Source organism: Carcharodon carcharias, chromosome 20 (genome assembly GCF_017639515.1).
Source record: "Carcharodon carcharias isolate sCarCar2 chromosome 20, sCarCar2.pri, whole genome shotgun sequence".
Classification (NCBI taxonomy): domain Eukaryota; kingdom Metazoa; phylum Chordata; class Chondrichthyes; order Lamniformes; family Lamnidae; genus Carcharodon; species Carcharodon carcharias.
In genome coordinates, this window is record NC_054486.1 from 106,073,071 (window position 1) to 106,090,134 (window position 17,064).

At 41.3% G+C, this 17,064-nt stretch overlaps 1 protein-coding gene across 4 annotated transcripts in view; it reads right to left on the bottom strand.

The window, feature by feature from the left end:
• Nucleotides 1-17,064, bottom strand: part of LOC121292658 (ribosomal protein S6 kinase alpha-5) — a 220,891-nt gene that overhangs the window by 9,719 nt on the left and 194,108 nt on the right. For all 4 annotated transcript variants that reach the window (XM_041214911.1, XM_041214909.1, XM_041214910.1 and 1 more), the window contains one exon: nucleotides 16,091-16,261. In XM_041214911.1, coding sequence (XP_041070845.1) covers nucleotides 16,091-16,261 — 171 coding nt within the window. The remainder of the gene's footprint in view (nucleotides 1-16,090; nucleotides 16,262-17,064) is intronic.

Below are 17,064 nucleotides of genomic sequence, written 5' to 3' on the forward strand. Positions count from 1 at the left end.
TGAAAAAACATGCAAAGATATTGACACAGAAGGCAAAAATGCACAAAAAATATGTGATTGAATCCATTAAATGCAGAGGAGTATTAAGTAGCACTAACACTAATGCTTCTTGGGAAAGTTTGCCAATACAACACTTGAAAGGATAAAAATTGGAAAAGCTCCTCTAAATTCTGCTCAATAGAGCACTATGATTATCTATTTATCCAAATATTACACCAGTGTTTAACAGTAGAAAAAAGTACATACTACCAGCATGTTGTGAAGCAGTAAAATATGGGAGTCAGAGACATTTTACTCTGAACATGACCTTTACCTGGCTGAACTGGAGCCCCTGATCTGCCAAAAACCAGGCTCCAGCTGTCTGCAGGGCATGTAAGATAAACTGAATATAATTAAAGTTCAACTGTTTTTCTCAGCAGATCTCTTCCAAATTAAAAATTGAGCAGTGACTACAAATGAACAATGACCCTGCAACAAAACAAGGCCACAGCAGCAGTGGTTCAACACTGGACAGCAGTATACAGAGCTAAGGCCAGTACGACCATCCAAAACTAGGGATCTAAAGTAAGCAGACTGCCAGAAAATTTCTCAACCCCACAATTGATGAATTATTATGTGAGAGAGAGAGAGAGAGAGAGAGAGAGGGGGACAGACAAACAAAGACAGCACATGCACAGGCATGTGTGCAAGAGTGATTGAAGAGAAAGTGAATCAGTATGAAAGCAGTGCAAGTGTGAGAGAATGCAAGAGTGTGGATGAGTGAGAAAAAGACAGTGAGAGAGACTTGTTAAATTAAGGACTGATTTGACTATAGTCCTGGTGAGGTACTCTTCAAAATGGCTTATATAGGAAAAGCAATTGGTCAGAACAACAGTTGTCCTGCAGTTTAATACAATGAAAGCACAGAATATTAGTGGTGGGCAAACCTATAAAATTTTCCTCCCTTTCTGAAGAATATCTCAACGAGGAAGGATATTAAAAAGTGAACAATTTCAGCTACGTTAGCCGACAGCTTTTCTGGCTTTAGTTCCATACTTGATTGTACTTTCCCTGTATTACCTGTTGTAGAGTGTTGGTTACAGTTAGATAGGTCTGAAGAAGTCCTCGTAGTCACACATAGGTTAACTGTAATTCTCTATTGACTCTTAGAACTATTTACAAATATACAGTAAAGAGTACAAGCTAGGAGTTATCTCTATGCTTGCTAGTAAATATGGCTCTTTCCAACACTAGAATGGCAGCAGTTGTAGGTCATGTGCTCTCTCCCATCACTTTGTGGGTGATACTGTACTCAGTCCAACATTAACCCCCTATATGTGCCACACCCTTATACTATATTACCTTTTCCCAAGAGTGCTGATTTGCTGGGCTACAATTCCCCTGGCATCAGGAACTCTTCAGATTTTGCCCGCAGGGCCCAATATACATAGATGAAAGCAGACAATGAGTGCTAGCAGGCTCGCCAATCATGAAGGTTGTCACAACTACTTTTTATCAGGTTCTCCTCCAATGCCCATATATAATTGTTACTAAGGACCATTGGATAGTGTGCAGGAATGGGATACTGGCTGAATTCCTAGCCCAGAAGCACTGAAGCCAACGTCACCTCTCAGCTAACTCAGAATGAAATGTGTCACATTCTGATCTTTATGAGATACTTCAGACACCTTTCAGAATTGAAAAAAAGTGGATATGTGTTAGACAGGAAAGAACACGGAAGTATTCAAAATAAGTTAATTTAATTTTAATGAGTCTTCTGTAAAGAGTTACAATTAGGATAGTAATTAAAAAAGCTACAAATTTCTACTTATGTTTCAGAAAGCTAAACAGAAGGGCCAATATAAAAGTGCTTTCATTCATATGTACCTTAGCGCATGGCATAAAAGCAGGCCATCTTCAATGCTGCCTTGTCTACACTGGAATGCTACTTTGGGCTGCATTAGAGTGCTTAGGTTGGAATTTGGTGAGTGAGGGAGTTCGGTGAAGGGGGAAGGAGGTGATCCTTTCATTTTCTACCTTTCCTCAGAAAGAAGAGTGTGGCCTTGGTAAGTAGGACCTGGTGAGTATTTCCAATGTCCTTAATAATTTCTAAACTAGAGGAAGTAAAAGTAAAGGGAGAAAATTAAGGGTAAGTCATGGCAGGGCAACTTGACCACGTGGAATGCTCCTCCTGCGCGATGTGGGAAGTCAGGGGCACTTCTAGGGGACCACGTTTGCAGGAAGTGTCTTCAGTTGCAGCTACTTGAAATCCGCATTTCGGAGCTGGAGCTGCTGCTGGAGTCACTGTGGAGCAGCTGCAAAGATGAGACCTTTGTGGAAAGCACGTACAGTTAGGTGGTCACACCGCAAGTAAAGAGTGCACAGGGAATGGGTGACCACCAGACAGAGTAAAAGCATGAGGTAGGTAGCGCAGAAGTCCCCTGGGTCCATCTCCCTCTCTAACAGGTTTTCCGTTTTGGATACTGCCGGGGGAGATGGTTTCTCAGGGGAATGCAGCAACAGCCAGGTCTGTGGCACCACGAGTGATCAGCTGCACAGGGGAGGCAGGATGGAGGAGGAAAAAAGAGTGGGAGAGCAATGGTGATAGGTGATTCTATTGTAAGGTAACAAATAGATGTTTCTGCGGCCACAGACATGACCATTAGGATGGTAATTTGCCTCCCCGGTGCCAGGGTCAAGGATGTCACTAAGCATCTGTAGGACATTCTGAATGGGGACGGTGAACAGACAGAGGTCGTTGGCCATATTGGTATTAACAACATAGGTAAAAAGAGGGATGAGGTCCTGAAAGTAGAATACAGGGAGTTAGAAAAAATTAAAAAGCAGGACCTCAAAAGGTAGTAATCTCAGGATTACTCCCAGTGCCACATGCTCGCGACATTAGGAATAGGAGAACGGACCAGATGAATGTGTGGCTGGAGAGATGATGTAGGAGGGAGGGAATTAGATGCCTGAGGCATTGGGAGCAATTCTGGGGAAGATGAGACCTGTACAAACTGGACAGGTTGCATCCCAACAGGACCAGGACCAATATCCTCGTAGGGGTATTCACTAGTATTGTGGGGGAGAGTTTAAACTAGATTAGCAGGGGGATGGGAGACTGAGTGGGGAGACACAAGGGAGGGAAACAAGGATAGGAATAAAAGACAGAAAAGTAGAAAGCAAAAGTGAAAGACAGAGGAAACAAGGGCTAGCAGCAAATAGGGCCATAGTACAAAAAAATGTGTAAAAATGTTAAAAAGACAAGCCTAAAGGTACTGTATCTGAATGCACAAAGCATTCGCAATAAGGTAGACGACTTAACAGCGCAAATAGACGTAAACAGGTATGATATGATTGTGATTATGGAGACATGGCTGCAGGGTGACCAAAGCTGGGAACTGTTATGATACGGCAGGTGGTAACAGCCAGGCTGAGCAAATCCCAAAGGGAAACTTGGCCAAGCTATCCCAACATTATGCAATTTGTATTTTTATTACACGAAGGTATGTGCACCGGAGTCAGCAGTAAAGAGTCCACTACCACTTCTGGAGATTTTAAAAATTAAGTTAAAACATTTATTAATGAAAGAAAAGAAAACAAACACACACACAAGATTAGTTACACTGTTAAATTTAGTCTTACAACATTTCCTAAAAGATTTCTACTTATCTAGAGTCCCAAATAAACAGTCTTTTCCAGGCAACGGTCCAAATAGATTCTTAATTTATAAAATATCCAGTAATATAACCACAAGGCACCCACTTTTGTTATAAATAAGGTATTTCACAGCTTCTCTCTTCCTCTCACTAAACAAAGGAATTCCAAGGCTTTTATCAAAACCTTGCTTTCTGGAAAGCGCAAGCACTTCTCTGGGGTGGCTAGAGGCTGTTTTTCAAAAGTCCACCTTTCAAGCACTCACATGGCCACTCCCTCATACAGCTTTCCATCTTTCTTTAAATATATTTTACCTCTTTTATCTTAAATCCATTGTTTTAAACTTTTTTTGAAACTTAAACTCTTACAAATATAATATCTTTCAACTTTCCATCTTGTCTTTGCTTTTGGATCAATAAAACATGATATCCCCACTACCTGTTTACCTATGAACTCCTGCAAGATGCAAACATTTCCTTGACATCTTTTATTTCCCCTTTGAAATTCAAACAACCTCTCAATTTATCTACAAATGCAACTATTAGCTCATCCATTTCCATTTCAAAATTCCTGCTTTTGCACCTAACCACTTTGATGATTTAAACCTTGCACTCCCACTATCTTCAGTTCAATTAAATTAGGCACACACACACACACACACCCACACACAGCCCCCACATGCCTGCTTCAGTATCCCAAAGTAATATTGGGAAAGAAAATGAAATTTCTTTTAGAGAACTGAATATCTAAGGGCACTCGATAATTAGGAAGGACAGGCAAAAAGGAAAAGGTGGTGGGGTGGCATTGTTAATTAGGGGTGAAATCAGTGCGATAGTGAGAGAGGACATCTGCTTAGAAAATTTAGATGTAAAATCAGTCTGTGTGGAGCTAAGAAGCAACAAGGGGTGGAAAACATTTGCAGGGGTTGTCTATAGGCCTCCAAACAGTTGTGGTAAGGTAGGGGACAGCATTAAACAGGAAATTAGAGACGCATGTAACAAGGGTGCTACAGTAATCATGAGTGACTTTAGTCTACATATAGGCTGGGCAAACCAAATTAGCAATAATACTGTGGTGGATGAATTCCTGGAGTGTGTATAAGATGGTTATTTAGACCAGTATGTTGAAGAACCAACTAGGGATCAGGCTATCCTAGATTTGGTAATGTGCAAAGAGAAGGGATTAATTAATAATCTTGAAGATGCAGAGTTCTTTTTGGAAGAGTGACTATAACATGATAGAATTCTTCATTAAGATGCAAAGTGAAATAGTCCAAGCCAAAACTAGGATCCTAAATCTAAACAAAGAAAACTATGAAGGTAAGAGGCGTGAGTTGGCTAAGATAGATTGGGGAACTTCATTAAAAGGCATGACCTTGGGTAGGCAATGGTTAATATTTAAGGAACAAATGTATGCATTGCAACAGTTATACATTCCTTTCTGGCGCAAAAACACAACAGGAAAAGTGGCCCAACCATGGCTAACAAAATAAATTAAGGATAGTATTGGATCCAAAGAGGACTCATATAAAGTTGCTCGAAAAAGTAGCAGTTTAGAATTCAGCAAAGGAGGTCCAAGAGATTGATCAAGAGGGACAAAATAGAATATGAGAGTAAACATGCAAGGAACATAAAAGTGGACTGTAAAAGCTTCTAAAAGTACGTAAAAAGAAAAAGATTAATGAAGACAAATGTAGGCCTCTTACAGTCTGAAATGGGAGAATTCATAATAGAGAACAAGGGAATGGCAAAACAACTGAACAACTACTTTAGTTCTGTCTTCACGGAAGAAGGCACAAATAACTTCCCAGCAATGCTAGGGAACCAAGGGTCTAGTGAGAAGGAGGAATTGAAGGAAATTAATATTACTAAAAAAAAGTGCTGGAGAAATTAATGAGACTGAAAGCCGATGAATCCCTAGGGCCTGATAATCGACATCCAGGTACTAAAGGAGGTGGCCATGGAAATAGTGGATGTCTTGGTCATCATCTTCCAAAGTTCTGTAGATTCTGGAACAGTCCCGAGGGTTGGAGGGTGGCAAAGCTAACCCTACTATTTAAAAAAGGAGGGAGGGAGAAAACAGGGAATTACAGACCAGTTAACCGAACATCAGGAGGAGGGAAAATGCTAGAGTCTATTATAAAGGATGTGATAACAGGACACTTAGAAAATATCAACGGGATTAGACAAAGTCAACATGGATTTATGAAAGGAGAAATCATGTTTGACAAACTTACTGGAGTTTTTTCAGCAGAATAGATAAGGGAGAACCAGTGGATGTGGTGTATTTGGATTTTCAGAAAGCTTTTAATAAAGTCCCACATAAGAGGTTAGTGTGCAAAATTAAAGCACATGGGATTGGAGGTAATATACTGGCATGGATTGAGAATTGGTTAATAGACAGGAAGCAGAGTAGGAATAAATGGGTCTTTTTCAGAGTGGTAGGCGGTGACTAGTTGGGTACCGCAGGGATCAGTGCTTGGGCCCCAGCTATTCACAGTATATGTCAATAATTTGGATGAGGGAACCAAACATAATATTTCCAAGTTTGCTGATGACATGAAACTTGGTGGGAATGAGAGTGGTGAGGAGGATGTTAAGAGGTTTCAAGGTGATTTAGACAAGTTGAGTGAGTGGGCAAGTACATGGCAGATGCCGTATAACGTGGGTAAATGTGACGTTATCCACTTTGGTGGGAAAACAGAATGGCAGAGTATTATTTAAATGGTGATAGATTGGGAAATGTTGATGTACAAAGGGACCTGGGTGTCCTTGTACACCAATTACGAAAGCAAGCATGCAGATGCATCAAGCAGTTAAGAAGGCAAATGGTATGCTGCAAGAGGACTTGAGTACAGGAGCAAGGATGTCTTACTGCAGTTGTACAGGGCCTTGGTGAGATGTGCAGCTTTGTTCTGCTTACCTAAGAAAGGATATACTTGACTTAGAGGAAGTGCAGCAAAGGTTCACCAAACTGATTCCTGAGATGGCAGGATTGTCATACAAGAAGAGATTGGGTCGACTAAGCCTGTATTCACTGGAGTTTAGAAGAACGAGAGGGAATCTCATCGAAACATATAAAATTCCGACAGGGCTGGACAGACTAGATGCAGGGATGATGTTTCCTCTGGCTGGGGGGTGGGGGGATTTAGTTAGAACAAGGGATATCAGTCTCAAGATACACGGGGTAGGCCATTTAGGGCTGAGATGAGGAAAAACATCTTCACTCAGAGGGTAGTGAACCTATGGAATTTTCTACAACAGAGGGCTGCAGAGGCCAAGTCACTGAATATTTTAAAGAAGGAAACAGATTTCTAGGCCTAAAACCCGCCTGGCCAACTGGCCGGTCCACCAACCGTAAGGTTGGACAGGCCACAAAAAATCGCTTACAATTGGGCCATAAATGAGCTTAATTGCTCACTTGTGAGCAGGCACTCTTCCGACTTTTGCGTGCACCCGCTGAACGAAATATCGCACGAGTGTGCGATGACATCTGGGCGCTCGTCCAGTGCCATCTTGCGCGATTTCGTGCCTGTTTGGGTCGGGCGTGTGCCCACCCACATAGGGGATGTAAAACTCTGGCCCTAGACTCTAAAGGCGTCAAGGCGCATGGCGAGCGAGCAGGTGTATGGCGTTGAGATAGAGGATCAGCCATGAACATATTCAATGGCGAGCAGCAGGCTTGAGAGGCCAAATGACCTACTCCTGCTCCTATTTTCTATATTTAAATTGTTTCACACAATTGAATTCTTTTGAAGTAAAATTACTATTATTATGTAGGCAAACAAGACAGCCAGTCTTTAACCAGGACAGTATAGACATACTATCTTAAAGATTAAAGCAATTTGATTTATCCTGTCTTTGAAAGAGCTGTCTGAGTCATCCCACTCCCCTGCTCTTTCTTCATTAGCCCTAAAAATGTATCCTTGTCAACCATTTATCCAATTACTTTTTGAAAGTTTCTGTTGTATCTGCTTGCACACCCTTTCAGGCTGTGCATTCTAGATCATCATAACCTGCTGCATAAAACAAATTCTCATCTCCCCCATGAGTACTTATCTCAACCATCTTTCTTTCCAATGTGTAGAACTTTGCCACTTGTCTGCATGATATTTGATCTGTCATAATTCTGCCCACTAACATATTTTTGCCAATTCAATCTAGAACTCTTGGGCTGCCTCCTCTAGGTTCATTGCCCACTCTAGTCTGGTATCACCTGCAAATCTCATCAATTAGTTTCTGAATCCAAGTCAGTGATGTAAATTTGAATCACTAGTGGCCCCAACAACAGGCTCTGAGGCACCTCATTCAGTAACTAACCCCCACAACTAAGACATAACTCATTTATCCTGACCTTTCAGCCAACCGATTAATTTTTCTCAAGACTTATCCTGAATTGGCACAGCTTTGAGGTTAATGAATAGTCTTCAGTGTGAGACTGAAAGGATTGCTGATTTGTTCAACAATAGAACAAGCAAGGTTTGTGCTGTAGGAGCTGACCTCTGCATGTCAGATCTGGAAGTGGTCAACAATTGCACGCTGTCAAAAATGAAAGATGGAAATTGCTTTCACCCCCACCCAACCTGGAATAAGCATTCCTTACATCAAAGATTACACAACACTCCCAACCACTTCTACCCCAGGCTTAAACAAAAGAAACACCGGCTTAGATAGAATAATGTTGGAAATATAACATTTCATTTTCAGGGTTAATTAGCATATATGTAAATGCAGAGAGAGTGGTTAAAAGATTGGTGAACTACAGCTGCAGGTTGACAATGGAATTATGATATTGCTAGAACAGAAACCTGGCTCAAAAAATGGCAGGACTGGGCGTTAAATATTCCTGGGTACAAGGTGAATAAGAGAGACAGGAAAGGAGGGAAAATATGTGTTGGGGGGGGGGGGGGGAATGGCAGTATTGATTAAAGATGGCATTACAACACTGGAGAGAGAGGATTTTCCAGAGAGGTCAAGGACAGAATCTCTATGGTCAGAGGTGAGGAATGAAAAAGGTGCAATAATATTGATTGGTGTAGTATATAGGCCACCAGCTGGTGGAAGGGGTGTAGAGAAACAAATCTGCAAAGAAATTAAAGAGAGGTGCAAGAATTATAGAGGGCAGAATTTTATGTCCTGTGGGCAGGCGCGTGCCCGACCCAAATGAACATAAAATAGCGTGCGATGGCGTCGGGTGAGAGTCCTGACCTCAGTGCGCACTTGTATGTTTTCTCGGTTGGTGGGCACGGGTGAGAGTCGGCAGTGTGCCCGCCGACAGTTAAGAGGCCTATTCAGGCCACTGAAGTTTCAATTAGCAGGGATTTTACGCTGCCCATCCAACGTTACGGTTGGCGGGTGGGAAAATCAGCTAGGCGGCCTTTGGATTTTTGAGGAAACCTCATCCAAGGGAGGTTTCCGATATGAATTTAAAAAAAATAAAAACGTTTGGGCAGAATTTTTATTATCTGTATATTTAGGTGAGTGAGTTCGATGTGTGGACATTTTCTTCTGCATTTTTACAACCCTATTTCTTTAAATTTAATTTAAATTCTTCAGCTCCCTGAGGCAGCTCTCTGCCTTCATAGAGTTTTCAACCTGGGCTCACCCGCACCCGCACAGACTTCAGCACTCACTCTCCACCCGCCCCCCCATCTGGCAGCGCTGAGCCTTTCAGCGCACGTTTCATGCTGGCTGGCCGTTAACTGGCCAGCCCCAGTGTGAAATCGCAGTTGGGGGTCGATCGCAGGCGGCAGCCCATTTCCTGGCTGCTCTCGGGCCCACCCACCGCCTGCCCGATGACCCGAAAATCCTGCCCAGAGTAATTATCATGGGGGGGGGGCTTCAATTATCCAAATATAGACTGGGATAAGAATAGTGCAAAGGGACAAGAGGGATGAGAGTTCCTGGAATGCAGCAGTATTTTTCTGGTCCAACGGGAGGGCAGGCGCTATTGGACCTGGTTCTGGGGAATGCATTGGCCCAAGTGGATCAAACATCAGTGGGAGAGCATTCAGGCGACAGTGACCATTGTATCATAAGGTTTAGGTTGGCCATGGAAAAGAGCAAAATAACAATCCAGAGCAGGGTTAATTGATTGGGGGAAAGCCAACTTTGATGGGATGAGAATGCACCTGAGCCGAGTGTGTTCGAATCAAATGTTGGCTGAAAAAATAGCGGCCGAACAATGGACCACCTTCAAAGAAAAAGTATTGTAGGCAATGTCAAGGTATATTCCCTTGAAGCGGAAAGGTAGGACAAATAAATCCTGAGTGCCCTGAATGATAAGCGAGATAGAGGTGAAGATGAAGAGGAAGATGTGCACATGTGATAGATGTCAGGTAGAAAATACAATGGAGAATCAGGCTGAACACAGAAGGACTGGCGGGGAAGTTAAAAAATTAATAAGAAAAGCAAGGAGAGAGCATGAAAAGAGATTGACAGCTAATGTAAAAGGGAATTCCAAAGTCTTCTTCAAGCATATAAATAATAAATGGTAATAAAGAGTAGGGCCGATTAGGGATAAAAAAGGGGACTTACACGTGGGGAGGCTGTGGTGTAGTATTCCAGAGACTAGTATTCCAGAGACCCAGGGTAATGCTCTGGGGACCTGGGTTTAAATCCCACCGTGGCAGATGGTGGAATTTGAATTCAATAAAAATCTGGAATTAAAAGTTTTATGATGACCATGAAACCATTGCCGATTGTCGTAAAAAACCATCTGGTTCACTAATGTCCTTTAGAGAAGGAAATCTGCTGTCCTTACCTGGTCCGGCCTACATGTGATTCCAGGCCCACAGCAATGCAGTTGATGCTTAAATGCCCTCTGAGCAAGGGTAATTAGGGATGGGCAATAAATGCTGCCCTAGGCAGCAACGCCCACATCCCATGAATGCATATAAAAAAAAGCTGGAGAAATAGTGGCGGTATTAAATGAGTACATTGCATCTCTCTTTGCAAAGGAAGAAGGTGCTATCTAGACTGTGGTGAGACAGGAGGTAACTGGTACAGTAGAAGAATTTACAATTGAGAAGGAGGAGGTGTTAGAAAGGCTATCTTTACTTAAAATAGATAAGGTACCAGGACTGGATGAGATGCATCTAAGTGTACTGAGGGAAGTGAGAGTGGAAATTGCAGAGGTACTAGTGATAATCTTCCAGTCTTCATTAGATACTGGGGTGGTGCCAGAGGACTGGAAAATTGTGAATGTTATGCCCTTGTTCATAAAGGAAGGCAAGGGGCAAGGTTAAAGCCGTCAACTACAGACCAGTCAGCTTGACTTCAGTGGTAGGGAAACTTCTGGAAACTATAGTTCAGGACAAAATCAACAATCACTTAGACAAGTGCAGGATAATTAAGGAAAGCCAGCATGGCTTCATTAAGGGAAAATCACGTTAACTAACTAGATAGAGTTTTTTGAGGAGGTAACAGAGAAGTTTGATAAGGTTAATGCTGTTGATGTGGTGTATATGAATTTTCAAAAGGCATTGGAAACAATGCCACACAACATACTTGTGAGCAAAATCCTAGCTCATGGAATAAAAAGGAAAGCAGGTACTTGGATAGGAAATTGGCTGAGTGACAGGAAACAGAGAATAGTGATAAATGGTTGTTTTTCAGATTGTTGGAAGGTTTGTAGTTGAGTTCCCCAGGGTTGGTGTTGGGACCCTTGCTCTTCCTGATGTATATTAATGACCTGGACTGTGGTGTTCAGGGAAAGGTTTCAAACTTTACATATAATGGTAAGATTGGAAACCGTGATAAGGATAGTCTCGAACTTCAAAAGGACATAGACATGTTGGTGGATTGGGCAGACAACTGGCAGATGAGGTTCAATGCAAAGAAGTGTGAGTTGATTCATTTTGGCAGAAAGAAAATGGAGAGGCAATACAAAATAAAGGGAGAAACTCTAAAGGAGGTGTTGGAACAGAGGGACCTTGGTGTATATGTACATATGTCATTGATGGTGGCAGGGCATTTTGAGAGAGCAGTTAATAAAGGATATAGTATCTTAGGCTTTATTAATAGGGGCATTGAGAACAAGAGTAAAGATTTCATGTTGAATTTGTATAAGACACTAGTTAGGCCTCATCTGGAGTACTGCGTCCAGTTCTGGGCGCCATACTTGAGGAAAGATGTGAAGGCACTGGAGAGAGTACAGAGGAGAATCACAAGAATGATTCCCGGGATGAAGAACTGTAGCTATGAGAATAGATTGGAGAGCTTGGGACTGTTTTCCTTGGAGAAAAGAAGGCTGAGAGGAGACTTGATAGAGGTGTTCGAGATCCTGAGGGGCACGGGCAGGGTAAATAGTGAGAAACTGTTCTCTCTCAAGAGTACATGAAGAACTAGAGGGCACAGATTCAAAATAATGGGCAAAAGGAGTAGAAGTGATGTGAGAAAACATTTTTCACCCAGAGGGTGGTTGAAGTCTGGAATGAATTCCCTGAGACGGTGGTGGAGACAGGTTCCATCGAGGTATTCAAAAGGGAATTGGATTGCTATCTGAAAAGAAAGAATGTGCAAGTTTACAGGGATATGGCAAGGGAGTGGAACTAGGTAAGATGTTCCTTCAGAGAGCCAGTGCAGACTCGATGGGTCAAATGGCCTCCTCCTGCACTGTAAAAATTCTGTGATTATTTTAATGTCAGAGAGCAGCAGAGTTTTACAGTAAATGACAGAGGGACAGAAAGTACAATCGTTAGTCAGGCTTATGACATAGCTATGTTAATATAGTGGAGTGAAGGCCCACAAAAAACATTCAATTCTGGGAAAACTCTTGCTGTAACAATAAGAAGCTATTACTAATGGCCTTGTCACACAATTGCAATGTAAATGCAAAGCAATACCTCGGAGCTGTTGCATTTCAATCCCTTCTGATTACATCATCCCCAGCCACGGAATAGCATGATGCTGCTCCACTAGGACATTGAGAGGCCTTTGCGACTCATCCACATTAGTTCCACTGTTTGCATTCAATGAAAAAGGATTCGACACAGAACAAATATGGAGAGAGCACACTACACATGCACACTGGATGAAGTGGATTTCTACAAAGTCCCAGCAATTAGTGTGCAATTCATGCACTGTAGGAATTCACCAAGGCTCCTTCAATAGCACCTTTCAAACCCATGACCACTACCATCTAGAAGGGCAAGGGCAGCAGATAGATTGGACCACCACTACCTGGAAGTTCCCCTCCAAGTCACTCACCATCCTGATTTGGAAATATATTGCTGTTCCTTCACTGTCGCTGGGTCAAAATCCTGGAACTCCCTTCCTAACAGCACTGTGGGTGTACCTACACCACACGGACTGCAGCGGTTCAAGAAGGCATCTCACCACAGCCTTCTCAAAGGCAATTAGGGATGGGCAATAAATGCTGGCCCAGCCAGCAAAGCTAACATCCCGTGAATGAATAAAAAAAAAATGCAAATAACACAATATAGCCATATGCAGCTAAGTTCAGTGTTACAAAGCACAAAGTGTGGCCAACATAACCTAAGCTAATGTAACTTCAATATACTATACTCAACCCAGAAGGTTGGTCAATAAAAGCATTAGGCGGCTGGCTCGACACCTCTCTGTGTTATTTCCTACATAAATGCATGCAATTAAAATAAAGTACTTATTCTACTCAGGGAATGACAATTTATTAGGAAAGTTGTGGTATTTAATTGTTAAGAAAATCATTTTCCCTGACCTTGAGCACTATTAATAAATCCCAAGCTTCACATGCTGCTTCGGTTACAAAGAACAAAAGGTACAATTTATTTCTGCTGCTGTATAATTAGTGCTTTATACCACTTTATACAGCAAGCAGCTTTTCATGGCACTGGAGTACAAATACGCAAAAGCAATTTGTTGCAAGAGAATTGAGGTCGGTTATGTACTTGACTGACTGCAAGGTGCTTTGGTATGTCCTGAGGTTGTGAAAGGTGCTATAGGAATGCAGGTTCTTTACTTTCTTTCATGAACCAGTTGGGTTTTTAACAATAACTAGCTTTCCTGGTCACAACTTACCACAGTTTGGATTGAGATGGTATCGTCTGAGCTACTCGTCCAGTGCCTAGGCTAAGAATTCAGATTCCAGCACTAATGCCTGGCTATGGCTGGTTGAAGCAGGTTAGTGGATGGACGAAGGGAGCTGTTGGGTCAATTCTCTTTTAATAGCTGTGGTCATCCACAGGCCAGAAAATAGAAAACAAATTACCACAGATACTGAAAATCTAAAACAAACACAGAAAGTGCTGGAAACACTCACGCGTCAGGCAACACCTGGGGAGATAACAGCCGATATTTTGGATCAAACCCTACTTCAAATCTAAAAAATAATAGTAGGCAAGTATATTAATCGAATCAGAAAAAAGCCAGTCAAGGAAGAGTTAAAAATCAAATAAACTGAAGTTTCTGCTTTATTTGTGTCAGTGTCACAGACTAATATCCTTATTCCGCCAACATTTATATGGGTAGCAGTAACTAAATCAGGCATGACTTGCTGAAATGGTACTCCTGATAATGAAAACTTTTAAATGGAAATAATCTAAACATGGGTCTTGAAGATTTCAAGTGTTGGGGATGTGACTATTTCCTTTGGCAGCTTGTTACATTGTGGGATTGTCCTTGGAAAGAAAGATTGTCGATACATTGTCTTGGAAACAAATGGTCCTTGTAGTTTGTGTGGATGGCTGCCTCATGTTTTGTACCAGGGGGCACCAGATACATGGTGAATTAAATTTAACATATTATTTAAAATAATAAATATGAAGCATTGCAAGTTAGTTTAAAAAAATGTACATCCCAAGTATAGAAGCATGGGAGTGAATAAGCAAAGGGAGTGTAAATTAGAATAGGTGAATTCAATGTTAAATCAAGTAAAGAAAGAGAAATAGCAAGGCAAAAAAAGGTTGGTCTAAGGGAGAGAACAAAAAAGACAAATGAAAAATTGAAAAATTTTTTTTACATTTTCATAATTTCCAACAATTAAAACTGAGAGGAATGAGACACAAGAATACTACAAATAGGAGCAGGAGTAGACCATATGGCCCTTCGAGCCTGCTCTGCCATTCAGTATGATCATAGCTGATCTTGGGCTTTAACTCCATTTTCCCGCCTGTTCCTCATATCCCTTAAGTCCCTGAGAGACCAAAAATGTGTCTATCCCAGCCTTAAATGTATTCAACAATGGAGCCACAACAACCCGCTGGTCAAGAGAATTCCAAAGATTCACAACTCTTTGAGCGAAGTCGTTTCCCCTCATCTCTGTCCTAAATGATAAGTTTCTTATTCTGAGACTTTTAGACACTCCAACAAACAGAAGCAATCTCTCAGCACTCCACATTAATCCAGGCTCCACACTTATCATAGCCAATTTTCAGTGTCAGTGAAGTTGTTAGGCAGTGAGTATGACATTGTTAAAAGGTTACTTAGAATGTTCCCAAGCACTTTACAAAGGGATTGGTCAACAACTGAGGCTTGGGAAAAGAGTTATGTAAGGTGATTGAAGATACGTTGAAGAGGTATGTTTTGAGGGGGTTGCTTTAATTACAGAGATCGATGTGGCAACATGGAGGGCATTAGGAAGGGTGTCCGAATTGTGGGTTGTGTTAGTTGATGCTGGAGCATTTGGCAGGATGAGGAGAAACGCACAGAAGGTCAGGTTCTTGAAGTAGGACTGACGGTGGAAACATGAAGTGAAGAAGAAAACACATAGCAGGCTCAAGTCTGATAGATATTGTCAGCTGAGGGTGACTGCAGAGAGGGGATGGGGGTAAGTCACAAAATGATTTATAGTACAGGACTGACATCTAGCAAAGGAGCCCTTTAACCTGTTCACTGTCACATCATTAGACTTGTATGCTAGGCATTACAACTATATTCATCTGAAGAGGTTTACAGTAACAAAGCAGAATTTGTGTAACTTTCCATAGTGTGGGGCCATGTAGACCATGTAGAAGCCTATAGGCCAGGCACTTCTAACAATTGGCATAAACTCACCTTTCTAGCTGTTGATAGCAAATGTATTCCATAGTGAAGAATGAGTAGAAAAATACTTCATTTATAAAAAAAATTACAAATAGTCTTTCTATGCTATAACTATTCTATTATTCTATGATTCTACTGGTTAAGTACTTTAGTTATACATGGCAGTTCTGGAATACTGCAAGATGTAGTTATTGTTGAGACTTCAGTCATCATAAATTGGAACAGCCAAACTGTGCGTAAAATGAATTTTGGGCTCACTGGAAAAGAAATTGAGAGCAGGATGGTTGCAGGAATGTTGGGAATCTGAGGTAGGGAGTACAACAAAGGAGAGCAACAGTAAATGGTAAAGGATAAGAATGGGGAACAGGAAGGAAAATTATCTTAAAGACAAATAGGCGGGGCTGACCAACATGGAAAATCCAGGCATTTGTTCCACCTTCCCTACTCTGTAATGTTTTGAACACATTCAATACCTCAGGCTTCAAGTCTCTGTGGACAACTCCCACATCGTGCATATGGCTGACAGCCGAGACCAGTTTACGCATTATGTGACTGGCTTCTGTTTCGCTGAAGTGTTTCTTTTTTCGGATCCGCTCCAGCAGCTCTCCACCTTTCAACAGTTCCATCACTAAGAACGTGTGTAACTAAAGAAAAAGTGGAGAAAGATAAAATCAATGTAAGTCTTTCTGCTGATCACGAGATTAGGGAGAGCAGAAGTCCTTTCAGTCACTCAAAAAATGTCAGGGACATCACCGATTTTTTTCCTTGTCTTTTGATGGAATAATCTTGTTTCTTTCATTCTTTCATGCTGGTTTCTTCATGTCATTCACAAGCCTTACTTTAATAAGCAAATCCGGTCACATATAAAAATATGTAAAAACACAGCCTTCATAATCTGATGCTGGAAGCTCATTAAAATAATTTTTCCCAATTTCATGGGAATGCCATCTTTTTGATCAGTTCACTTACATGGAGATGCTAAAGAAACTGGGATTTTCCCCCTTAGAAGATTAAAGGGACATTTCATAGAGAAATTTAAAATCATAAAGGGTTTGATAAAGTAAATAAGCAGAAACTGTTTCGAGTGGCAGAAATGTCAATAACCAGTGGACACAGATTTAAAGTAATTGACAAAAGAACCAGAGACAACATGGGGATATTTTTTCTTTTATATAGCAAGCTGTTGTGTTCTGGAATACACTGCCTGAAAGGGTGTTGGAAATAGATTCAATAATAACTATCAAAAAGAAACTGCATACATATTTAAAGGGGTAAAATTTATAGGACTATGGGAAAAGAGCAGGCAAGAGGGGACTAATTAGATAACTCTTTCAAAGCACTGGCACAGGCATAATGGGCCAAATGTTTTTTTTGTGTTGTATTTTAAATGTCACCTTCTTCAAAGAAAACAAGCACAGAACAGCTAAGAATAATTAAAGAAAAACAG